This window comes from Entelurus aequoreus, linkage group LG10, assembly GCF_033978785.1.
Source record: "Entelurus aequoreus isolate RoL-2023_Sb linkage group LG10, RoL_Eaeq_v1.1, whole genome shotgun sequence".
NCBI classification, from domain to species: domain Eukaryota; kingdom Metazoa; phylum Chordata; class Actinopteri; order Syngnathiformes; family Syngnathidae; genus Entelurus; species Entelurus aequoreus.
Window position 1 is genome coordinate 40,853,224 of NC_084740.1, and position 23,749 is coordinate 40,876,972.

Consider the following 23,749-nt stretch of genomic DNA (forward strand, 5'->3'; position numbering starts at 1 on the left):
AGCCGCAGGGTTGTAAGTGTAGGAAAAAAGTAAGCAAAGGAAAATCCATAAATTGGCTGCACCGCTTTATAAGCTGCAGGGTTCAAAGTGTAGGAAAAAAGTAAGCGGAGGAAAATCCATAAATTAGCCGCACCGCTTTATAAGCCGCAGGGGTCAAAGTGTAGGAAAAAAGTAGCGGCTTATAGTTTGGAATTCGCCGTAGTTCAACAAATTTACGACATTCTGGCTATCTGGTTTCCACATTTGAAAAATTTTACATTTGAAAAATTCCATGAAAAATTCCCAGAATTCCACATTTTTGATCTTGAATCTTACGGCGTCAAAAGTCGTAACTGATTATCTGAGGGACGCTAACTACAGCAGGTCAACTTGTATGTCTGCTTGATTACTGTGAGAACCCTGCGGGTGTTTGGCCAACGTCACCCAGACTAAAAGTAGTCGGACATTTTGTTGGGATTATTGTCCGCATCCTCCCTTCCCTTTGATCATTTTATGGAGCACACACGGCCCCCGGGTCAGACTTTGGTCACCCCAGCTTGGGTCTTGGCAATTCCCAGCACGCCGTCTTGAGTAATTAAAGCGATCATCAGTAATGGCGAGAGATGAGGCGATGTTGTGCGTGCTCCTTAATGGCTTCATTAAAATGTTAACGAGCCAATTAAGATCAAAACAAGGCGAGCGCTCGGCAAAGTCCTGCCCTGGGACTTGACACAAGGGGGTGTGGGGGACCACGCCCGAGTCTTTCAGTGCAGGAAAATGAAAATAAACAATATAGCCACTATTTTAAATGGGTCACATGTGCTGTACTGCCTCCTGGTGGGCGACATTATATTACACAGTGATGGATTCTACTCTATTTCCTGTTTTGCAGCGGGGAAATTACAAATATAAGATTTTAATTTTCATAAATGTTATGCTTAGTAAATATGCTCAAATGTAAATAAGTAATTAATAAGTGAATTATTTTTGAGAGTCAAATTGCGCTAAAAGCAATGTGGGTTGAACAGAACGGGGAGGATGTGAAGAGGGAGAATCAGAAGTATTTTATTTTGTGAAACTAAAGGTCACTTCCTGCACACTATCCAGCTTTGCCACCATAACATATGTTCATCTATGTTCATGCCTGCTCATGTGTTCATGCCTGCTCATGTATTCATACATGTCCATGTGGTCATGCCTGCTCATGTATTCATATATGTCCATGTGGTCATGCTTGTTCATGTATTCATATATGTCCATGTGGTCATGCCTGTTCATGTATTCATATATGTCCATGTGTTCATGCCTGCTCATGTATTCATATATGTGCATGTGGTCATGCCTGTTCATGTATTCATATATGTCCATGTGTTCATGCCTGCTCATGTATTCATATATGTGCATGTGGTCATGCCTGTTCATGTATTCATATATGTCCATGTGTTCATGCCTGCTCATGTATTCATATACTGTATGTCCATGTGGTCATGCCTGCTTATGTGTTCATGTATGTTCATGTGTTCATCTATGTTCATGTGGTCATGCCTGCTCATGTATGTTCATGTGTTCATCTAAGTTCATGCCTGTTCATGTATTCATATATGTCCATGTGGTCATGCCTGCTCATGTGTTCATGCCTGCTCATGTATGTGCATGTGTTCATCTAAGTTCATGCCTGTTCATGTATTCATATATGTCCATGTGGTCATTCCTGCTCATGTATGATAATGTGTTCATCTAAGTTCATGCCTGCTCATGTATTCATATATGTCCATGTGGCCATGCCTGCTCATGTATGATAATGTGTTAATGCCTGCTCATGCATGTTCATGTGTTCATCTATGTCCATGTGGTCATGCCTGCTCATGTATGATCATGTGTTCATCTATGTTCATGTGTTCATGCCTGCTCATGTATGTGCACGTGTTCATCTAAGTTCATGCCTGTTCATGTATTCATATATGTCCATGTGGTCATTCCTGCTCATGTATGATAATGTGTTCATCTAAGTTCATGCCTGCTCATGTATGTGCATGTGTTCATCTAAGTTCATGCCTGTTCATGTATTCATATATGTCCATGTGGTCATGCCTGCTCATGTATGATAATGTGTTCATCTAAGTTCATGCCTGCTCATGTATGTTCATGTGTTCATCTAAGTTTATGCCTGTTCATGTATTCATATATGTCCATGTGGTCATGCCTGCTCATGTGTTCATCTATGTTCATGTGGTCATGCCTGCTCATGTATGTTCATGCCTGCTCATGTATGTGCATGTGTTCATCTAAGTTCATGCCTACTCATGTATTCATATATGTCCATGTGGTCATGCCTGCTCATGTGTTCATCCATTTTCATGTGGTCATGCCTGCTCATGTATGAAATGTGTTAATGCCTGCTCATGTGTTCATCTAAGTTCATGCCTGCTCATGTACTCATATATGTCCATGTTGTCATACCTGGTCATGTATGATCATGTGTTCATCTATGTTCATGTGGTCATGCCTGCTCATGTATGTTCATGTGTTCATCTAAGTTCATGCCTGCTCATGTATTCATATATGTCCATGTGGTCATGCCTGCTCATGTGTTCATCTATGTCCATGTGGTCATGCCTACTCATGTGTTCATCTGTGTTCATGTGTTAATGCCTGCTCATGTGTTCATTTAAGTTCATGCCTGCTCATGTATTCATATATGTCCATGTTGTCATACCTGCTCATGTATGATCATGTGTTCATCTATGTTCATGTGGTCATGCCTGCTCATGTATGTTCATGCTTGCTCATGTATGTTCATGTGTTCATCTAAGTTCATGCCTGCTCATGTATTCATATATGTCCATGTGGTCATGCCTGCTCATGTATGATCGTGTGTTCATGTATGATCATGTGTTCATGTGTTCAGGTATGTTAATGCAAAGTGTGTTAATGTATTTGTTTGTAAATTTTTTCATGTGTTCACGTATGTAAAAGTATGTTCATGTGTTTTCATGTATTTATGTATGTAAATGTGTTCATGTGTCGTCATACTTGCTTATGTGTGATAATGTGCTCATTTTTGTTAATGTATTTATGTACTGTATGTTCATGTATGTTCATGCATGCTCATGTGTTCATGTACTGTGTGTTAGCGTGTTCATGCACTGTATGTAAATGTACTCGTGTGTTCTTACGTGCTCATTTGTGTTAATGTATGTTAATGTGTTCATGTATTTATGTACTGTATGTTCATGTGTTCATGTATGTTCATGTGTTCATGCATGCTCATGAGTTCCTGTACTGTGTTTTAGCGTGTTCATGCACTGTATGTAAATGTACTCGTGTGTTCTTACGTGCTCATTTGTGTTAATGTATGTTAATGTGTTCATGTATTTATGTACTGTGTTCATTTGTATTAATGTGTTCATGCATGTTAACACGTTTATGTATGTTAATGTGTTCATGTATTCATGTAATGTATGTTAATGTGTTTGTGTGTTAATGTGTTCATATACTGTATGTTAATGTGTTCATATACTGTATGTTAATGTGTTCATGTATGTTAACATGTTTATGTATGGTAATGTGTTCATGTATTTATGTACTGTGTGTTAACGTGTTCATGTACTGTATGTTAATGTGTTCATGTACTGTATGTTAATGTGTTCATGTGTTAATGTGCTCATGTACTGTATGTTAATGTGTTAATGTACTGTATGTTAGTGTGTTGATGTGTTCATATACTGTATGTTAATGTGTTAATGTGTTCATGTACTGTATGTTAATGTGTTCGTGTGTTAATGTGCTCATCTATTGTATGTTAGTGTGTTCATGTATGTTAACATGTTTATGTGTGGTAATGTGTTCATGTATTTATGTACTGTGTGTTAACGTGTTCATGTACTGTATGTTAGTGTGTTCATGTAGGTTAATGTGTTCATGTACTGTATGTTAGTGTGTTCATGTATGTTAACGTGTTCATGTACTGTATGTTAGTGTGTTCATGTACTGTATGTTAATGTGTTCATGTATGTTAACATGTTTATGTATGGTAATGTATTCATGTATTTATGTACTGTATGTTAACGTGTTCATGTACTGTATGTTAATGTGTTCATGTACTGTATGTCAATGTGTTCATGTACTGTATGTTAGTGTGTTTATGTGTTCATGTACTGTATGTTAATGTGTTCATGTACTGTATGTTGATGTGTTCATGTACTGTATGTTAGTGTGTTGATGTGTTCATGTACTGTATGTTAATGTGTTCATGTACTGTATGTCAATGTGTTCATGTACTGTATGTTAGTGTGTTGATGTGTTCATGTACTGTATGTTAATGTGTTCATGTACTGTATGTCAATGTGTTCATGTACTGTATGTTAGTGTGTTTATGTGTTCATGTACTGTATGTTAATGTGTTCATGTACTGTATGTCAATGTGTTCATGTACTGTATGTTAGTGTGTTGATGTGTTCATGTACTGTATGTTAATGTGTTCATGTACTGTATGTTAGTGTGTTGATGTGTTCATGTACTGTATGTTAATGTGTTCATGTACTGTATGTTAATGTGTTCATGTACTGTATGTTAGTGTGTTGATGTGTTCATGTACTGTATGGTAATGTGTTCATGTACTGTATGTTAATGTGTTCATGTACTGTATGTTAGTGTGTTGATGTGTTCATGTACTGTATGTTAATGTGTTCATGTACTGTATGTTAATGTGTTCATGTACTGTATGTTAGTGTGTTGATGTGTTCATGTACTGTATGGTAATGTGTTCATGTATTTATGTACTGTGTGTTAACGTGTTCATGTAGTGTATGTTAGTGTGTTCATGTGTTCATGTAGTGTATGCTAAGGTGTGGGGGTGATACAGGCCAAGGCACGCACTGCACTATATTGAAAGCAACATAAATCACAGAGCAAGAAAATGGAAGCCATAACTCACCTTTTGCTTTGATTTTTGTCCCTTCCACTGATAGCATGAAAGAACCAACACACATCAGGTCAGAGGAGAAAGACGTCGATAATTATATTGAAAACACATTAGCTAACACGTCGGCAGCTTTTATTTCTTGTTGACTGCAACATAAACATAAACACAGGAGAGATTTACATGCCCACCACCAACTATAACAATCTTTATCTTTTTATGCTTCCTTGCGTGACAATAAGTGTTGCAAACTCTAATAATAGAGTCATATAACTTGCTACAAACCCCGTTTCCATATGAGTTGGGAAATTGTGTTCGATGTAAATATAAACGGAATATGTATTCCGTTTATTTTTACATCGAACACAATTTCCCAACTCATATGGAAACGGGGTTTGTACTTGACGCATGCTAACTGTTAACATGCTAACATTAGCAATTGTAGCATACTATTATTAGCTTGCTAACTTTTTAAGCCAATTTTACAGCCAAACACCTTAGAGTCATTTGACTTGGCACTTGACACATGCTAACTGTTAGCATGCTAACATTAGCATTCACGCAAGCCAACTTGTTCAGACAGTTTTGCGGCCGATTATGTCAGAAAAAATTGTACTTGACACATGCTAACTGTTAGCGTGCTAATGTTAGCATTCGTCGCATACTAAAATTCGCATGCTAACTGTTTGAGCCCATTTTTCAGCTCAACACCTCAGATTCATATAACTTGGTACTTGACACATGCATTTTTTGTTTGCCAATTCTACCGCCAAACACCTCAGAGTCATATCATTTGGTACTTGACACATACTAACTGTTAGCATGCTAACATTAGCATTCACGCAAGCCAACTTGTTCAGACATTTGTGCGGCCCATTATGTCAGAAAAAATTGAACTTGGTACTTGACACATGCTAACTGTTAGCGTGCTAATGTTAACATTCGTCGCATACTAAAATTCGCATGCTAACTGTTTTAGCCCATTTTTCAGCCCAACACCTCAGATTCATATAACTTGGTACTTGACACATGCATTTTTTTTTTGCCAATTCTACCGCCAAACACCTTAGAGTCATATCATTTGGTACTTGACACATACTAACTGTTAGCATGCTAACATTAGCATTCACGCAAGCCAACTTGTTCAGACATTTGTGCGGCCCTTTATGTCAGAAAAAATTGAACTTGGTACTTGAGACATGCTAACTGTTAGCGTGCTAATGTTAGCATTCGTCGCATACTAAAATTCGCATGCTAACTGTTTTAGCCCATTTTTCAGCCCAACACCTCAGATTCATATAACTTGGTACTTGACACATGCATTTTTTTTTGGCCAATTCTACCGCCAAACACCTTAGAGTCATATCATTTGGTACTTGACACATACTAACTGTTAGCATGCTAACATTAGCATTCACGCAAGCCAACTTGTTCAGACATTTGTGCGGCCCATTATGTCAGAAAAAATTGAACTTGGTACTTGACACATGCTAACTGTTAGCGTGCTAATTTTAGCATTCGTCGCATACTAAAATTCGCATGCTAACTGTTTTAGCCCATTTTTCAGCCCAACACCTCAGATTCATATAACTTGGTACTTGACACATGCATTTTTTTTTTTGCCAATTCTACCGCCAAACACCTTAGAGCAGGGGTCACCAACGCGGTGCCCGCGGGCACCAGGTCGCCCGTAAGGACCAGATGAGTCGCCCGCGGGCCTGTTCTAAAAAAAAAATAAAAATAAAATATATATATATATATATATATATATATATATATATATATATATATATATTTTTAAAATTAAATCTACATAGAAAAAACACAAGATACACTTTAAATCAGTGCATTAACCCAAACAACCTCCCCCATGCACACTCATCCACACCCACTCACACAAAAGGGGTTATTTCTTTCTGCTACCAATATTCTGGTTCCCACAACATAGACAACACATCTGCAAGGGACACAGTCCCTGAAGCACACATGATTGTATAGGCTGCTGGTCCACTAACATTTTCATTAATTACTATTTTTTATGTAATTATTTTTATATTGTTTTACTTTCTTTTTTATCCAAGAAAATGTTTTTTATTTATTTATCTTATTTTATTTTATTTTTTAAAAAAAGGGCCTTATCTTCAACAGACCAGGTTGTCAATGAAATTAGATTTGTTTAAAGGTTTTTTTAAACCAGGCCCAGTCCAGATAATGTCCAAGTCGGACTCAGCAACACACACCTTCATTCATGTACACAGAAAAAAATTAGGGAACACAACAGATTGCATATAATTTATAAACAAATTTACATTTTCAAAATAAGCATTTATGTACAGTCCAGATTATGTCCAGGTCACTCAAATTAGGGAACACAACAACAGATATCATATAATCTATGAACATAATTATACTTTCAAAATAAGCCTTTGAGGACTTCTCATCTTTTTTTTTATGTTTTTTGGCATCATTATCGTTTTCAACCATGTAACTTTCTAAAGTTAGAAAATACTGAATAAATGTCTTAAAGAAAGTAATACTAAGTGAATATCTGTTTTTGGCCTTAAAAATAAACATTTTACCGAGTACTATAATTAAATTGACTAAATCATGATTGTCAATGAACTCTCCTAAAATAACAGAAACCACATTAAGCTTCATAAACAAACCAATCCTTAAACACATTTTTTCAACTTCCACCCAAAACAAAGACACAATATGACAATACCAAAACAAATGCAGGGTGGATTCAGGCTCCTCACAACAAAATCGGCAATCATCTGACTCTGTCATATTCCATAATTTTAACATTTTCCCTGTGGGTAAGAAGTTATAAATAATTTTAATTTGAAAATAACGATTTTGCACATCGATAGTGGTTTTATAGATTAGTTTGAATATGGCATCCCATGGCAACGGGCAGTCAAAAAAGTCCTCCCATTTTCCATTTGTGTTGTATGAGGCAGCCTTCAAAGATTTCTTCATTAAATAAAAATTATATATTTTTCTATTTATTTTAGTTCCTTTTTGCCAACTAGAATTTCTTATTAGAGGTTTACAAACTAATAATTTAGTAGTTCCATAATTAATTATTTGTTCCCATCTTTTCCCAATTACTCCAGTTAGTTGATAAAATGAAAAGCTTGAGCAAGCATCACCATACATAGCTCTAAATTCATCATACTTCATAATTTTACCATTCTCATTGATAATATCATTGACAAAAATGATTCCTCTTTCAAACATATTTTTCCAAAAGAAAGGCTTTCCATCTATTACAATATTAGAGTTCATCCATATTAACTGCTGCAAAATCGTCTCTCTTTTCTGGCACATAAAATTGAAAACACCACTATGAGTGGATTGTTTCCTTTATGAACCCCGCCATGTTTCCCAGCAGACTCTCTGGGAGGGGATCACTTGTAAAAAAGGATACAATTTCTTTTGATACAGTACATGTTTTTTGTCCAACAGGACATTTGTGTACCACTCAATGTTTAAATACATCTTTGGAACAATTGATGCTTTTAAAGACAGACACATAGCTTCAAGGTTGAGAAGTTTCAGGCCCCCATATTCATACTGTTTGTACAAAACCTTTCTTTTAATATTTTCTGGTTTGCCGTTCCAGACAAAATCGAAGACCCTCCGCTCATAAATCTTAAAAAAGTTTTGTGATGGAGCTGGTAATGACAAAAACAAATAAATAAATTGAGGAATAATTAACAAGTTGGCAATAGACATTTTACCATACAAGGTTAGGGTTTTTTTTCTGGGACAACAACGCCAAGTATGTTAACTGGTCCATCTGTCCACAAAACAGACACTTTGCATTCCATTCGAAAGGACGTTCCCTTTAGATTTCCGATCCTTAACATTTTACATTTATCATAATTAAGCTTAAGACCAGATTGCTGTGAAAATATGTCCAAAAGATTAAGAAGGTTCCGCAAACAATGAGGAAAAATCTTATCTTTGTGAATCAGCCTTTTCTGACATGAACTTCATCAAGAACAAACACAGAACACGCCTCACTGATGCACATCTGCAAGACTCACTCAGAGTTGCAGTGTCAAGTTACACACCAGAGTACAACACACTAGTTAACAGCATGCAATGCCAGGCTTCCCACTAACTGACAAAGAAACAGATAACAGATTTGGTGTCCAGTTCAAAGTGTGACATGATTTAAAAATTTGAGAGTTTACTTTTGTATTTTACATGAGTTATTATTTGTACAAACATGGTGCAAAGTAATTCATGATTTGTTAAAAAATGTTAGTGGCTAGCTAGTTAAAATGGGATATTGTGATTTCACAAGACTGTCTTAGAAGTGATCATTTGAAAATGTTCAATTTGAAAAATGTGCACTTAGAGAAAATATAAAAATAAAGTGTTGCATATTGATATTTATCTGTTTCTATATATATTTATTGTGAGAAATCATTAAGATGATCAGTGTTTCCACAAAGATAAATATCATTAATTATTAATAATAACAGAGTTAAAGGTAAATTGAGCAAATTGGCTACTTCTGGCAATTTATTTAAGTGTGTATCTAACTGGTAGCCCTTCGCATTAATCAGTACCCAAGAAGTAGCCCTTGGTTTCAAAAAGGTTGGTGACCCCTGCCTTAGAGTCATATAATTTGGTACTTGACACATACTAACTGTTAGCATGCTAACATTAGCATTCACGCAAGCCAACTTGTTCAGACATTTGTGCGGCCGATTATGTCAGAAAAAAATTGAACTTGGTACTTGACACATGCTAACTGTTAGCGTGCTAATGTTAGCATTCGTCGCAGCCCAACACCTCAGATTCATATAACTTGGTACTTGACACATGCATTTTTTTTTGGCCAATTCTACCGCCAAACACCTTAGAGTCATATCATTTGGTACTTGACACATACTAACTGTTAGCATGCTAACATTAGCATTCACGCAAGCCAACTTGTTCAGACATCGCAGTACATGCAAACTTGTTTAGCTAATTTTACCGCCGAGCATGTCAGAGTCATATAACTTGCTACTCTGTCAGAATAATTGTATCTAAGTTATCACAAAACTTTGTGTGTCAATGAGTTCCCGGCGAAAGGACAAAAGCTGTCTTTGATCCTACCAAGAAGAAGGCTTGTAAAACTCCACTGTGTAGGATGGGAAGCAACATGAAGGTGTTCTGTTTCTTTGATGTATTGTAATCCACAGAAAGATTTTGTCTTGACCCGAGATCTACAAAGCGAAGAGGAAGCAGGGCCCGACTCCCCCCCAGGCGACCTTTTCTTTGAACTGTTTCGTAATCAAAGGCAATGGCTGTTTACGACCCCCGTCCCTTAGAAGCAGCTGTTGCCATGTAATCAGGGAAAGTCCAAATAAAAAAGGAGGCGTACAATCTTTCGTCAGAGCGTGGTGACACTGTGCAAGGGTACAGGTGTACGCGTTTCTCCTCAATTGAGCCAAATTTAATTCTGTCTCTGTTTAATTCCTTGCTTCTTGTCTTGTTTAATAGATGTCATCAGTGTTTGAACCTGACAACTCAACAAATGCCTTTTTTTTTTGTGTGCCAATTTTACATGCTAACTGTTAGCACACTAACATTAGCACTCAAACATGCAAACTTTTTTGGCCAATTTTACGGCCGAACATGTCAGAGTCATTTAACTTGGTACATGACACATGCTAACTGTTAGCATGCTAACATTAAAATTTTCTAGCGTACTAAAATTAGCATGCTAACTATTTGAAACCATTTTACATGCGTACGCTTCATAGTCATATGACTTGATACTTGAAACATGCTAACATTAGCATTCAAACATGCAAACTTTTTTGGCCAATTTTACGGCAGAGCATGTCAGAGTCATTTAACTTGGTACTTGACACATGCTAACTGTTAGCATGCTAACATTGGCATTTTCTAGCGTACTAAAATTAGCATGCTAACTATTTTAACCCCTTTTACATACGTACGCTTCATAGTCATATGACTTGATACTTGAAACATGCTAACATTAGCAGTCAAACATGCAAACTTTTTGGGCCAATTTTACGGCCGATCATGTCAGAGTCATTAAACTTGGTACTTGACACATGCTAACTGTTAGCATGCTAACATTAGCATTTTCTAGCATACTAAATTTAGCATGCTAACTATTTTAACCCATTTTACATGCGTACGCTTCATAGTCATATGACTTGAAACTTGAAACATGCTAACATTAGCATTCAAACATGCAAACTTTTTTGGCCAATTTTACGGCCGAGCATGTCAGAGTCATTTAACTTGGTACTTGACACATGCTAACTGTTAGCATGCTAACATTGGCATTTTCTAGCGTACTAAAATTAGCATGCTTACTATTTTAACCCCTTTTACATACGTACGCTTCATAGTCATATGACTTGATACTTGAAACATGCTAACATTAGCATTCAAACATGCAAACTTTTTGGGCCAATTTTACGGCCGATCATGTCAGAGTCATTAAACTTGGTACTTGACACATGCTAACTGTTAGCATGCTAACATTAGCATTTTCTAGCGTACTAAATTTAGCATGCTAACTATTTTAACCCATTTTACATGCGTACGCTTCATAGTCATATGACTTGAAACTTGAAACATGCTAACATTAGCATTCAAACATGCAAACTTTTTTGGCCAATTTTACAACCGAGCATGTCAGAGTCATTTAACTTGGTACTTGACACATGCTAACTGTTAGCATGCTAACATTAGCATTTCTAGCGTACTAAAATGAGCATTTTACATGCGTACGCTTCATAGCCATATGACTAGATACTTGAAAAATTCTAGCTGTTAGCATGCTAACGTTAGCATTTAAATTCAGCTTGCACATTTGAGCATTCACACACAACTTATTATTTGTGTACCGTATTTTCCGCACTATAAGGCGCGCCTAAAAACCTGCAATTTCCTCAAAAGCTGACAGTGCGCCTTATAATCCGGTGTGCCTTATATATGGACCAATATTGAGCCACAACAGGTCTCGCAACTACGGGACGCATAACGTAACCCCAGCCTCTACTGTAGCGTCTATTCTATGCGCCTTATAATGCGGTGCGCCTTATATATGAACACAGTTTTAAAATAGGCCATTCATTGAAGGTGCGCCTTATAATCCGGTGCGCCTTATAGTGCGGAAAATACGGTATTATTATTATTTTGTTGTCTTTGGAATGTGTCACAATCACTGTGGTTTGCATCCTTTTACACTCCTGACAAAGTCGTGCAAGTGATCAAATGTTGCCCTAAAACTATTTTTATTCAGCACAAAGCGCAGGAGAGCGGAAGAAAACGCTATTTTCCGTGCGTGAAAACGATGCCGAGAGTCAATATTCCACTTTTTTGACGATTCATCATTATTCAGCGCACACGCCGCATAATCCCTATCTCTGCACTTTGCCTTTTTGTGAGTAGCGCTGTGATCGACACACTTAATCTTCTTATACAACCTCCTCGTAAAGACCATAAATATGTGAATGTGAGTATTAAAAATCCAAGCGTATATGCGCATCCCAGAAAAAAAAAAAAAAAAAAAAAAGTAATTTTCCGAGATAGCGTGTTAAAGATGATATATTTTCTTTCTTATTCCGTCTATTTTGATTAGTGGAGCACTTAATTACTGTTTGGGGTGAGGTGACTTGAAGTGCTAGCACGGTTGGCCGTGACAAACAATCCCAGCTCAGTACAATACAAAATAGGACAGTGTGAAGTACAGAAGTGGATGATATTCATGGAATTAAAGAAAAAAATCATCAAAAACACGACGGCAGCATGTGAAGTAGTTGGAGCGTAGCAATGCTAGTTTGCGCCATACGGACGCAGATAACGCCAGGCGAGGGTGTTGAAATATTTAAACGGCGGACATTTATCCAGGAAAATGTGAGGAAGCTGCTGATGGGGTGTTTGACGGCGAGTCAGCTCAAAGGAGGTAGCATAGAAGTCCATTATTTAAATGCTGCACATTATTATTACATTACTTTAAAAAAAACTACTGTTTTACTACATTTTATTGTATCTTTTTTTTTAAATCTAAAAGTTTGTTTTTCTTTTTAAAAGGCATGTTACATATCAAAATTGTGCAATTTTGAGTTTTTTCCGGCTCTGTATCACAAAACCAATTAAACGAGGCACCACTTTATAATATTATTTATATTTATTTTTTCATTATGTAGTATTTTTTGGCTTGGGGGTGTCAAACTCAAATACAGAGTGGGCCAACATTTAAAACTGAACAAAGCTGCAGGCCAAGGTTGAACAAATGAACCTTTCAATAGGGACCCAAACACGTTTTGCATTGAATATTGAACAAGCAAGGCTTATATAACTTTATAGTGACATGCAAAATCGAGTTTCAAATAATAATAATAATTAAAAAATATCAATGGCATATCAAATAAAATTTAAATAAAAATTGAATGCCTCTTTTCTATTTGCAGCCTTCTGAGGTAAATATCAAAATAAACTTTTTCCACAGGCTAATAATACATTTGAAAATAAAATAATAATAATGAATGAATCAAACATTCAAGCCTTGAAGTAGCAAGAGAAAGTGCATGGGGGATTGAGTTGGGGGGGAGGGAGTATATTGTAGCGTCCCGGAAGAGTTAGTGCTGCAAGGGGTTCTGGGTATTTGTTCTGTTGTGTTTATGTTGTGTTACGGTGCGGATGTTCTCCCGAAATGTGTTTGTCATTCTTGTTTGGTGTGGGTTCACAGTGTGGCGCATATTTGTAACAGTGTTAAAGTTGTTTATACGGCCACCCTCAGTGTGACCTGTATGGCTGTTGACCAAGTATGCCTTGCATTCACTTATGTGTGTGTAAAAGCCGCATATATTATGTGACTGGGCCGGCACGCTGTTTGTATGGAGGAAAAGCGGACGTGACGACGGGTGGAACGCTAAAGGCAGTGCCTTTAAGGCACGCCCCCAATATTGTTGTCCGGGTGGAAATCGGGAGAAATTCAGGAGAATGGTTGCCCCGGGAGATTTTCGGGAGGGGTACTGAACTTCGGGAGTCTCCCGGGAAAATCGGAAGGGATGGCAAGTATGAGTATTAAATTTGGCCCGCGGGCCAGAGTTTGACACCAATGGTGTAAACAGAGCGATGTCCCTATTAAGTAAGCATTGCCAGAACACACACACACACACACACACACACACACACACACACACACACACACACACACACACACACACACACACACACACACACACACACACACACATGCACACACACACACACACACACACACACACACACACACACACACACACACACACACACACACACACACACACACACAGACAACACATATAAATGATTTGTTTATTCGAAAATATTATTTTATGGAATCACTAATGTGTTTAGTGTGTGTCAGAATGTGCAGAAGAGGAAGCAATAAAAGCGTGTTGCGTTCAGGAACATGCCTTTGACCAAGTAGCGCGTAGTCGCCCATGAATCACTCGGCCGACAACATGAGTCCCGGATGATTGATGCTGGGATGAAGCAAGCGCTAACACGACAATACACCGTCCTGCGACATCTATTACCTTTTTTTTTTGTCGTTGTTTTCTTTCCCCCAGCCTTGAACTTCAGCCGCTGCGCTTAAATCACCTTTTTTTTTCTTCTTTTTTTTTTGTGCCTCGGGCTCCACCTTTTAAAGACGGACCGTTCGGGACAGAAATGGCCTTTTGGACAGCGGCTGTAATAAGATGTCCATAAATCACCGAGAAGGATTCATACCTGTGCTTTGGTATTAAAAAAAAAAAAAGCACACCTTGGCCCAAGTCACGTCCCGACCTCAATTTTGCATTTATTTCTGCTTTTAAGCCTTTCAAGGGAAATATGCGTCATAAAATCATGTCGTGCTGACTTTCCTTTAACTCCTTTGGAGTGAGGGCCACAACGCAGTTACAAGGGCCGCTTGTAACAGTGAGTAATAAATACAGTATTTTACCAACGCTTTGAACCCTGCTGCTAATAAAACGGTGCGCCTCGTTTATGGATTTACAAAACCAAAAACCAGTGAAGTTGTCACGTTGTGTAAATGGAAAATAAAAACAGAATACAATGATTTGCAAATCCTTTTTAACTTATATTCAATTGAATAGACTGCAAAGACAAGATATTTAAGGTTCACACTGACAAACTTTTGTAATTTTTTTTGCAAATATTATCTCACTTGGAATTGGATGCCTGCAACATGTTTCAAAAAAGCTGGCACAAGTGGCAAAAAAGACTGAGAAAGTTGAGGGATGCTCATCAAACACTTATTTGGAACATCCCACCGGTGAACAGGCTAATTGGGAACAGGTGGGTGCCATGATTGGGTATAAAAGCAGCTTCCATGAAATCACAAAAAAAGGATGGGGCGAGGGTCACCCCTTTGTCAACAAATGCGTGAGAAAATTGTCGAACAGTTTAAGAACAACATTTCTCAATCAGTTATTGCAAGGAATTTAGGGATTTCACCATCTACGCTCCATAATATCATCAAACGGTTCAGAGAATCTGGAGAAATCACTGCACATAAAGCCGTGACCTTCGATCCCTCAGGCGGTACTGCATCAAAAAGCAACATCAGTGTGTAAAGGATATCACCACATGGGCTCAGGAACACTTCAGAAACCCACTGTCAGTAACTACAGTTGGTCGCTACATCTGTAAGTGCAAGTTAAAACTCTCTTATGCAAAGCCAAAGCCATTTATCAACAACACCCAGAAACGCCGCCGGCGTCGCTGGGCCCAAGCTCATCTAAGATGGACTGATGCAAAGTGGAAAAGTGTTCTGTGGTCTGACGAGTCCACATTTCAAATTGTTTTTGGAAACTGTGGACGTGGCGTCCTCCGGACCAAAGAGGAAAAGAACCATCCGGATCACTGAGAGCGGCCCATTCTTTCACAAATGTTTGTAGAAACAGTCTCCATGCCTAAGTGCTTGATTTTATACAAGTGATTAGGACACCTGATTCTCATCATTTGGATGGGTGGCCAAATACTTTTGGCAATATAGTGTATATATATATATAATTGTTTTTATTTGGCTCAGCACATGGCTGGACTTAAGCACACCTGATACAGGCGTTATCTCGTTAGTGTTGCCATGGATACGACAGTTGAAAAAAACTTCAAAAGATCCTAAAATGTTGTGTGCCCCCCCCCCCCCCCCTTTTTCTTGGTGGAAGTAGGTTGAATATTGAGTGTTTGCAGATCCCTGGAGCCACCAGAACAGGAAGTGAGCAGGTGGCGATACGGCGAGCTGACAGGCGCTCCAGGCGATAACGTGTTGATTCAGGATTGGAAAGGTGTTCAGAGAGAAATAGAGTATGTTGGGTTTTTTCTCCTTACCCATTAAACCTAGACGAGCACACCTGTTAACTTCATGTTGCCAAATAAGGACACTCCAAACAACAACGCTTAAAGTTGATTTCCCAACCAATATTCTACGACACAAATACAACGTTAAAACAACATACTTTATAACAACGTTTATTCAATGTTGGGTTCTGACGTTGATTTGACCATTGAATTGTGGTAATTTTCCAACCAATAGTCTACAACACAAATACAACGTTGAAATTGTCACGACGTGGTTTTTGCTTACTGCGGGGTCGTTCTCTCAGGAAGGCAAACGGACGACTCCGGCATAGAACAAACACGAAACTGTGGCATGAAACCAATAGCATTAACTATGGCATAGAACAAACACAAAACTGTGGCATGAAACCAATAGGATTAACTATGGCGTAGAACAAACACGGAACTGTGGCATGAAACCAATAGCATTAACTATGGCACAGAACAAACACGAAACTGTGGCATGAAACCAATAGCAGTAACTATGGCATAGAAGAAACGCGAAACTGTGGCATGACACAACTAGCATTAACTATGGCATAGAACAAACACGAAACTGTGGCATGAAACAAATAGCATTAACTATGGCATAGAACAAACACGAAATTGTGGCATGAAACAACTAGCATTAACTATGGCATAGAAAAAACACGAAACTGTGGCATGAAACCAATAGCATTAACTATGGCATAGAACAAACACAAAACTGTGGCATGAAACAACTAGCTTTAACTATGGCATAGAACAAACACGAAACTGTGGCATGAAACAACTAGCATTAACTATGGCATAGAACAAACACGAAACTGTGCCATGAAACCAATAGCATTAACTATGGCATAGAACAAACACAAAACTGTGGCATGAAACAACTAGCATTAACTATGGCATAGATCAAACACGAAACTGTGGCATGAAACAACTAGCATTAACTATGACATAGAACAAACACGAGACTGTGGCATGACACAACTAGCATTAACTATGGCATAGAACAAACACAAAACCGTGGCATGAAACAACTAGCATTAACTATGGCATGGAAAAAACACGAAACTGTGGCATGACACAACTAGCATTAACTATGGCATAGAATAAACACAAAACTGTGGCATGAAACAACTAGCATTAACTATGGCATAGAACAAACACGAGACTGTGGCATGACACAACTAGCATTAACTATGGCATAGAACAAAAACAAAACCGTGGCATGAAACAACTAGCATTAACTATGGCATGGAACAAACACGAAACTGTGGCATGACACAACTAGCATTAACTATGGCATAGAACAAACACGAAACCGTGGCATGAAACAACTAGCATTAACTATGGCATAGAACAAACACGAGACTGTGGCATGAAACAACTAGCATTAACTATGGCATAGAACAAACACGAAACTGTGGCATGAAACAACTAGCATTAACTATGGCATAGAACAAACACAAAACTGTGGCATGAAACAACTAGCATTAACTATGGCATAGAACAAACACGAAACTGTGGCATGAAACAACTAGCATTAACTATGGCATGGAACAAACACGAAACTGTGGCATGAAACCAATAGCATTAACTATGGCATAGAACAAACGAAAAACTATGGCATGAAACAACTAGCATTAACTATGGCATAGAACAAACACAAAACCGTGCCATGAAACCAATAGCATTAACTATGGCATAGAACAAACACGAAACTGTGGCATGAAACAACTAGCATTAACTATGGCATGGAACAAACACGAAACTGTGGCATGAAACCAATAGCATTAACTATGGCGTGGAACAAACACGAAACTGTGGCATGAAACCAATAGCATTAACTATGGCATAGAACAAACACGAAACTGTGGCATGAAACAACTAGCATTAACTATGGTATGGAACAAACACAAAACTGTGGCATGATACCAATAGCATTAACTATGGCATAGAACAAACACGAAACTGTGGCATGAAACAACTAGCATTAACTATGGCATGGAACAAACACGAAACGGTGGCATGAAACCAATAGCATTAACTATGGCATAGAACAAACACGAAACTATGGCATGAAACAACTAGCATTAACTATGGCATAGAACAAACACAAAACCGTGCCATGAAACCAATAGCATTAACTATGGCATAGAACAAACACGAAACTGTGGCATGAAACAACTAGCATTAACTATGGCGTGGAACAAACACGAAACTGTGACATGAAACAACTAGCATTAACTATGGCATAGAACAAACACGAAACTGTGGCATGAAACCAATAGCATATGGCATAGAACAAACACGAAACTGTGGCATGAAACCAATAGCATATGGCATAGAACAAACACGAAACTGTGGCATGAAACAACTAGCATTAACTATGGCATAGAACAAACACAAAACCGTGCCATGAAACCAATAGCATTAACTATGGCATAGAACAAACACGAAACTGTGGCATAAAACAACTAGCATTAACTGTGGCATAGAACAAACACGAAACTGTGGCATGAAACCAATAGCATTAACTATGGCATAGAACAAACACGAAACTGTGGCATGAAACAACTAGCATTAACTATGGCATGGAACAAACACGAAACTGTGGCATGAAACCAATAGCATTAACTATGGCGTGGAACAAACACGAAACTGTGGCATGAAACCAATAGCATTAACTATGGCATAGAACAAACACGAAACTGTGGCATGAAACAACTAGCATTAACTATGGTATGGAACAAACACAAAACTGTGGCATGATACCAATAGCATTAACTATGGCATAGAACAAACACAAAACTGTGGCATGAAACAACTAGCATTAACTATGGCATAGAACAAACACGAGACTGTGGCATGACACAACTAGCATTAACTATGGCATAGAACAAACACGAAACTGTGACATGAAACAACTAGCATTAACTATGGCATAGAACAAACACGAAACTGTGACGTGAAACAACTAGCATTAACTATGGCATAGAACAAACACGAAACTGTGGCATGAAACCAATAGCATTAACTATGGCATAGAACAAACAAAACTGTGGCATGAAACTAGCATTAACTATGGCATAGAACAAACACGAGACTGTGGCATGACACAACTAGCATTAACTATGGCATAGAACAAACACGAAACTGTGACATGAAACAACTAGCATTAACTATGGCATAGAACAAACACGAAACTGTGACGTGAAACAACTAGCATTAACTATGGCATAGTACAAACACGAAACTGTGGCATGAAACCAATAGCATATGGCATAGAACAAACACGAAACTGTGGCATGAAACCAATAGCATATGGCATAGAACAAACACGAAACTGTGGCATGAAACCAATAATGGCGCCAGGACGACTGACTGGCAAAGGCAGGCTTAAATAGTCCTCTGATTAGAAGCAGGTGCACGTCCCGAACACCAGAGGCAGGTGAAAATCATAGGTAGCCATGGTAACAAAACAAACTCAGGTGTCAAACAGGAACTAAAAGAGTCCAAAACTAACAGAACATAACAAAAACATGATCCGGACCACGGATCATGACAGAAACAACATGCTTTTTGACGACTTTTAATCAACTTCGGGGTTCTGACGTTGATTTGACCATTGAAATTTTGGTCATTTCCTAACCAATATTCTACAACACAAATGCAACGTTGAAACAACATACTTATAACAACCATTGAAATGTGGTCATCTTCCCACCAACAACGTGGATCCAACGTTGGGACATCAACGTCGTCTCAGTTTACCAATACAGCTATTTTGCAACGTTGTTTCAAAGTCCGTTTTAAAGGACATAAAATCAACGTTGCATCAATGTCCTGTGCCTGCTGGGCTCCTCCACAGAAAGTGGGCGATGCCTTGGCAGCACCCACAATTGAAGAGACGTCTAAACGTGGAAGCAAACAATCTTCACAGGAGACGTTTGCTCACCAGTGACTCACCCGCCGAGACGTAATGTGCACGGGAACAGATGGGGGTCTATCTCATGATTGAGCCCGGGAGCCGGCGTGCCACCTGTCCAGCAGGTCTCATGTTGTTCCCACACCTGGGCCGTCACAAGGCATCATCAAAGTTGTGCACGCTGTCAGCCTGCGAGCACGCTTTATTAACCACTTGTAAACAACAGGTTGTTCTCAAGGAGCCTTGCAGGGCGTTTAAGGCAACGCTTATTCCCATGATTTATGCAAGAATTAAAAGGGCTCTCAGCGCCGTTTAATTGACGACAATCCAATAAAACAATTCATAGTAGGACTTTTTTCACCGCGGAAACTCTTCACATTCTGCATTATTAACAACATCCACAGACTGCATTGTCACAGTAGGGGCGATACGGCTGAAAACTGTATCACTATATCAGTGTTTTGTATCGGTCGATATCCATAATTATTGATATTTTTATGACCTATGGGAAATACGGAGCAGAAAAAAATACATATTTTATTTCAAAAGTAACCTTCCTCTGGAAATGTCAACAAAATAGTAAAATCACATTCAACACTTAACAGGGTTTCCCACACATTCATTTATTTGTGGCGGCCCGCCACGAAAGAATTACGTCCGCCACAAAAAAAATATTTTTTTAAAAATAAAAAAATTTAAAAAATTTTTTTTTTTTTTTTTTTTGTCCTCTCCAGCTTCTCAGGCAAATCATATAGTTGATGTAGATGCCCATATCAGCTGTTCAGATTTACTTTACAAAAGAGAAGTGTAGGATACTTCTCTTGTTGCCTTATTTGTATTTGACTTTATTAAATGTATTTATATTAGAAACACAACATGTGTATATAACAAAGGGTGCAAAGTCTGCAGGCAGTAGGAAACACATAGTTAAGTGTAGGGAGTAAAACTGATGGCAGTCTAAAGTTCAAGATTTTTGGAGCTCTTTGTTCAGTGGATCAGATGTTTGATGAAGCTCTGTGTCTATCTACCACCACTACTGTTTTCTGTTTATTTGTTACTGACTGTGGCAGGACACCTCTGCCTCTGTTTCATTTTATGTTGCTGGTAAATAATATGGTTGTAGTAGTAGGCTAAAGTTCAATTATTTAGTATGCACTAATTAAAGGGGCAGAGCTTTGAGACATTTTAGCTTTTATATTTTATAAGATATATTTTTTGTAAGAACCACAATTAATAAATATATTTCAGTGAATAACTTATTGTTCAAATCTGTATATAAATATGTACATACAGTGTTGTAATTATATTGTAAAATGGATGGATGGACGTTTAAAACAAAACTGTTATTATTAATTAGTAAGTATACATTTTTTGAGCCTTTTTAGAGAAAATCAAATCATTGTAGTAAATTATGCAAATTACTCGATTATGTCATTGTGACCACGCCCATAGCCACGCCCCCACCGCCACAGGTATCTTGGCAGTTTATGGGAAACACTGCTTAACAATAGTGACGTGCGGATCGATACTGAACTATTGATACCACCGATATCAGATCTTTATGCTCTAATATCGATCTCCAAATCAAAATATCGATACTTTTTCATACTTTACTTCAGGGCTGTGCAAACTTTTTCCACCAAAGGCCACATACTGAAAAGTCAAAGTTGATATTTTTTATCTAAAAAAAATTATTAAAAAAACAGATATTGTGTCAGCTTTGTATTATAGATGACTAAGTATATTTTTAATTTTTTATTCGTTAGAACATTTCATTTTTTTACTCAAAACATACCGATTTTTATGCTCTTTTTAAAAATATTTTTACTATTTTTTTTCCTCATGTAAGAATAGAATACAAATATTAATAATACAATTGTGTAACTGCATCACCTAATAACTAAAATTATGCCTGTACGAAAATATTAATGTTCAGTTGTGTTTATTATGGTTGTTGTTCATAAAATAGCATGATTACATTTTTTCATCAATTAACTAAACTTTGTTTATATTTTAAGTATATTCTATTTTTATTTGAGAGCTTCTATTATTTTTATATAACCTTTTCCACCAAGTCAAATATTGGGGCCATTTTGATTATTTTTTTTTTTTTTTTAAATGCTAAAAAACGATATTATATATATTTAAAGACAAGACCTTGTGTTATAGGTGACTTAAGTGTAACGGCGGGGTCGCATCGTGGTGCGAGGTGTTCTCCCAAGGATGCAGACGGCTTCGGACACAGCTTGCAGGTAGGAAAATGATTTATTTCAGCAAATAAATCAGACAGAAAAAAACAAAAATGTGCTCATAGCACGGAAGACAAAAGACAAAGGGGCTAGCGTGGGAGCTAGCAAGCAAAAATACATAGCATGAAAGCTAGCAGGAAACAAAGTGGTCGTTAGCTGTTGCGTAAAAGCAAATTAGGAAGCCAGACCGAGTGAGGCCCGGGCAAAGACTAAATAGCCCTCTGATTAGCGCTCGGGCAACAGGTGCGCGTCCCGAACGCTAACCAGAGGCAGGTGAGCACAATCTGCCGTCATGGCAACAGAAACAAACACACGTGACACTAAAAAGTAAACAAACTGTGATCCGAGCAGCGGATCCTAACATTAAGCATGTTATTTATTATTACATTATGATTTTTTTGCCTTTTTTCTTACATGTTATTGTTGTTTTTTAGATGGATATGTTAATATTTTAAAAATACACACATTTTTTAAATGTAATATTATTGCACAAAGCAGGGGTCACCAACGCGGTGCCCGCGTGCACCAGGTAGCCCGTAAGGACCAGATGAGTCGCCTGCTGGCCTGTTCTAAAAATAGCTCAAATAGCAGCACTTACCAGTGAGCTGCCTCTATTTTCTAAATTGTATTTATTTACTAGCAAGCTGGTCTCGCTTCGCCTGACATTTTTAATTCTAAGAGAGACAAAACTCAAATAGAATTTGAAAATCCAAGAAAATATTTTAAAGACTTGGTCTTCACTTGTTTAAATAAATTCATTATTTTTTTTACTTTGCTTCTTATAACTTTCAGAAAGACAATTTTAGAGAAAAAATACAACCTGAAAAATGATTTTAGGATTTTTAAACACATATGCATTTTACCTTTTAAATTCCTTCCTCTTCTTTCCTGACAATTTAAATCAATGTTCAAGTAAATTTATTTTTTTATTGTAAAGAATAATAAATACATTTTAATTTAATTCTTCATTTTAGCTTCTGATTTTTCGACGAAAAATATTTGTGAAATATTTCTTCAAACTTATTATGATTAAAATTCCAAAAAATTATTCTGGCAAATCTAGAAAATCTGTAGAATCAAATTTAAATCTTATTTCAAAGTCTTTTGAATTTCTTTTAAAATTTTTGTTCTGGAAAACCTAGAAGAAATAATGATTTGTCTTTGTTAGAAATATAGCTTGGTCCAATTTGTTATATATTCTAACAAAGTGCAGATTGGATTTTAACCTATTTAAAGCATGTCATCAAAATTCTAAAATTAATCTTAATCAGGAAAAATTACTAACGATGTCCCATAAATTATTTT

At 37.4% G+C, this 23,749-nt stretch overlaps 1 protein-coding gene across 4 annotated transcripts in view; it reads right to left on the reverse strand.

Moving 5' to 3' along the window:
- Positions 1-23,749, reverse strand: part of LOC133658636 (cell adhesion molecule 2-like) — a 235,152-nt gene that overhangs the window by 62,592 nt on the left and 148,811 nt on the right. Inside the window, exon 2 of one of the 4 annotated variants that reach the window (XM_062060869.1) lies at positions 4,916-4,942. The exons of the other annotated variants lie outside the window; for them this stretch is intronic. Within the exon in view, the coding sequence (XP_061916853.1) occupies positions 4,916-4,942 (27 nt within the window). The remainder of the gene's footprint in view (positions 1-4,915; positions 4,943-23,749) is intronic. 4 annotated transcript variants of the gene reach the window in all.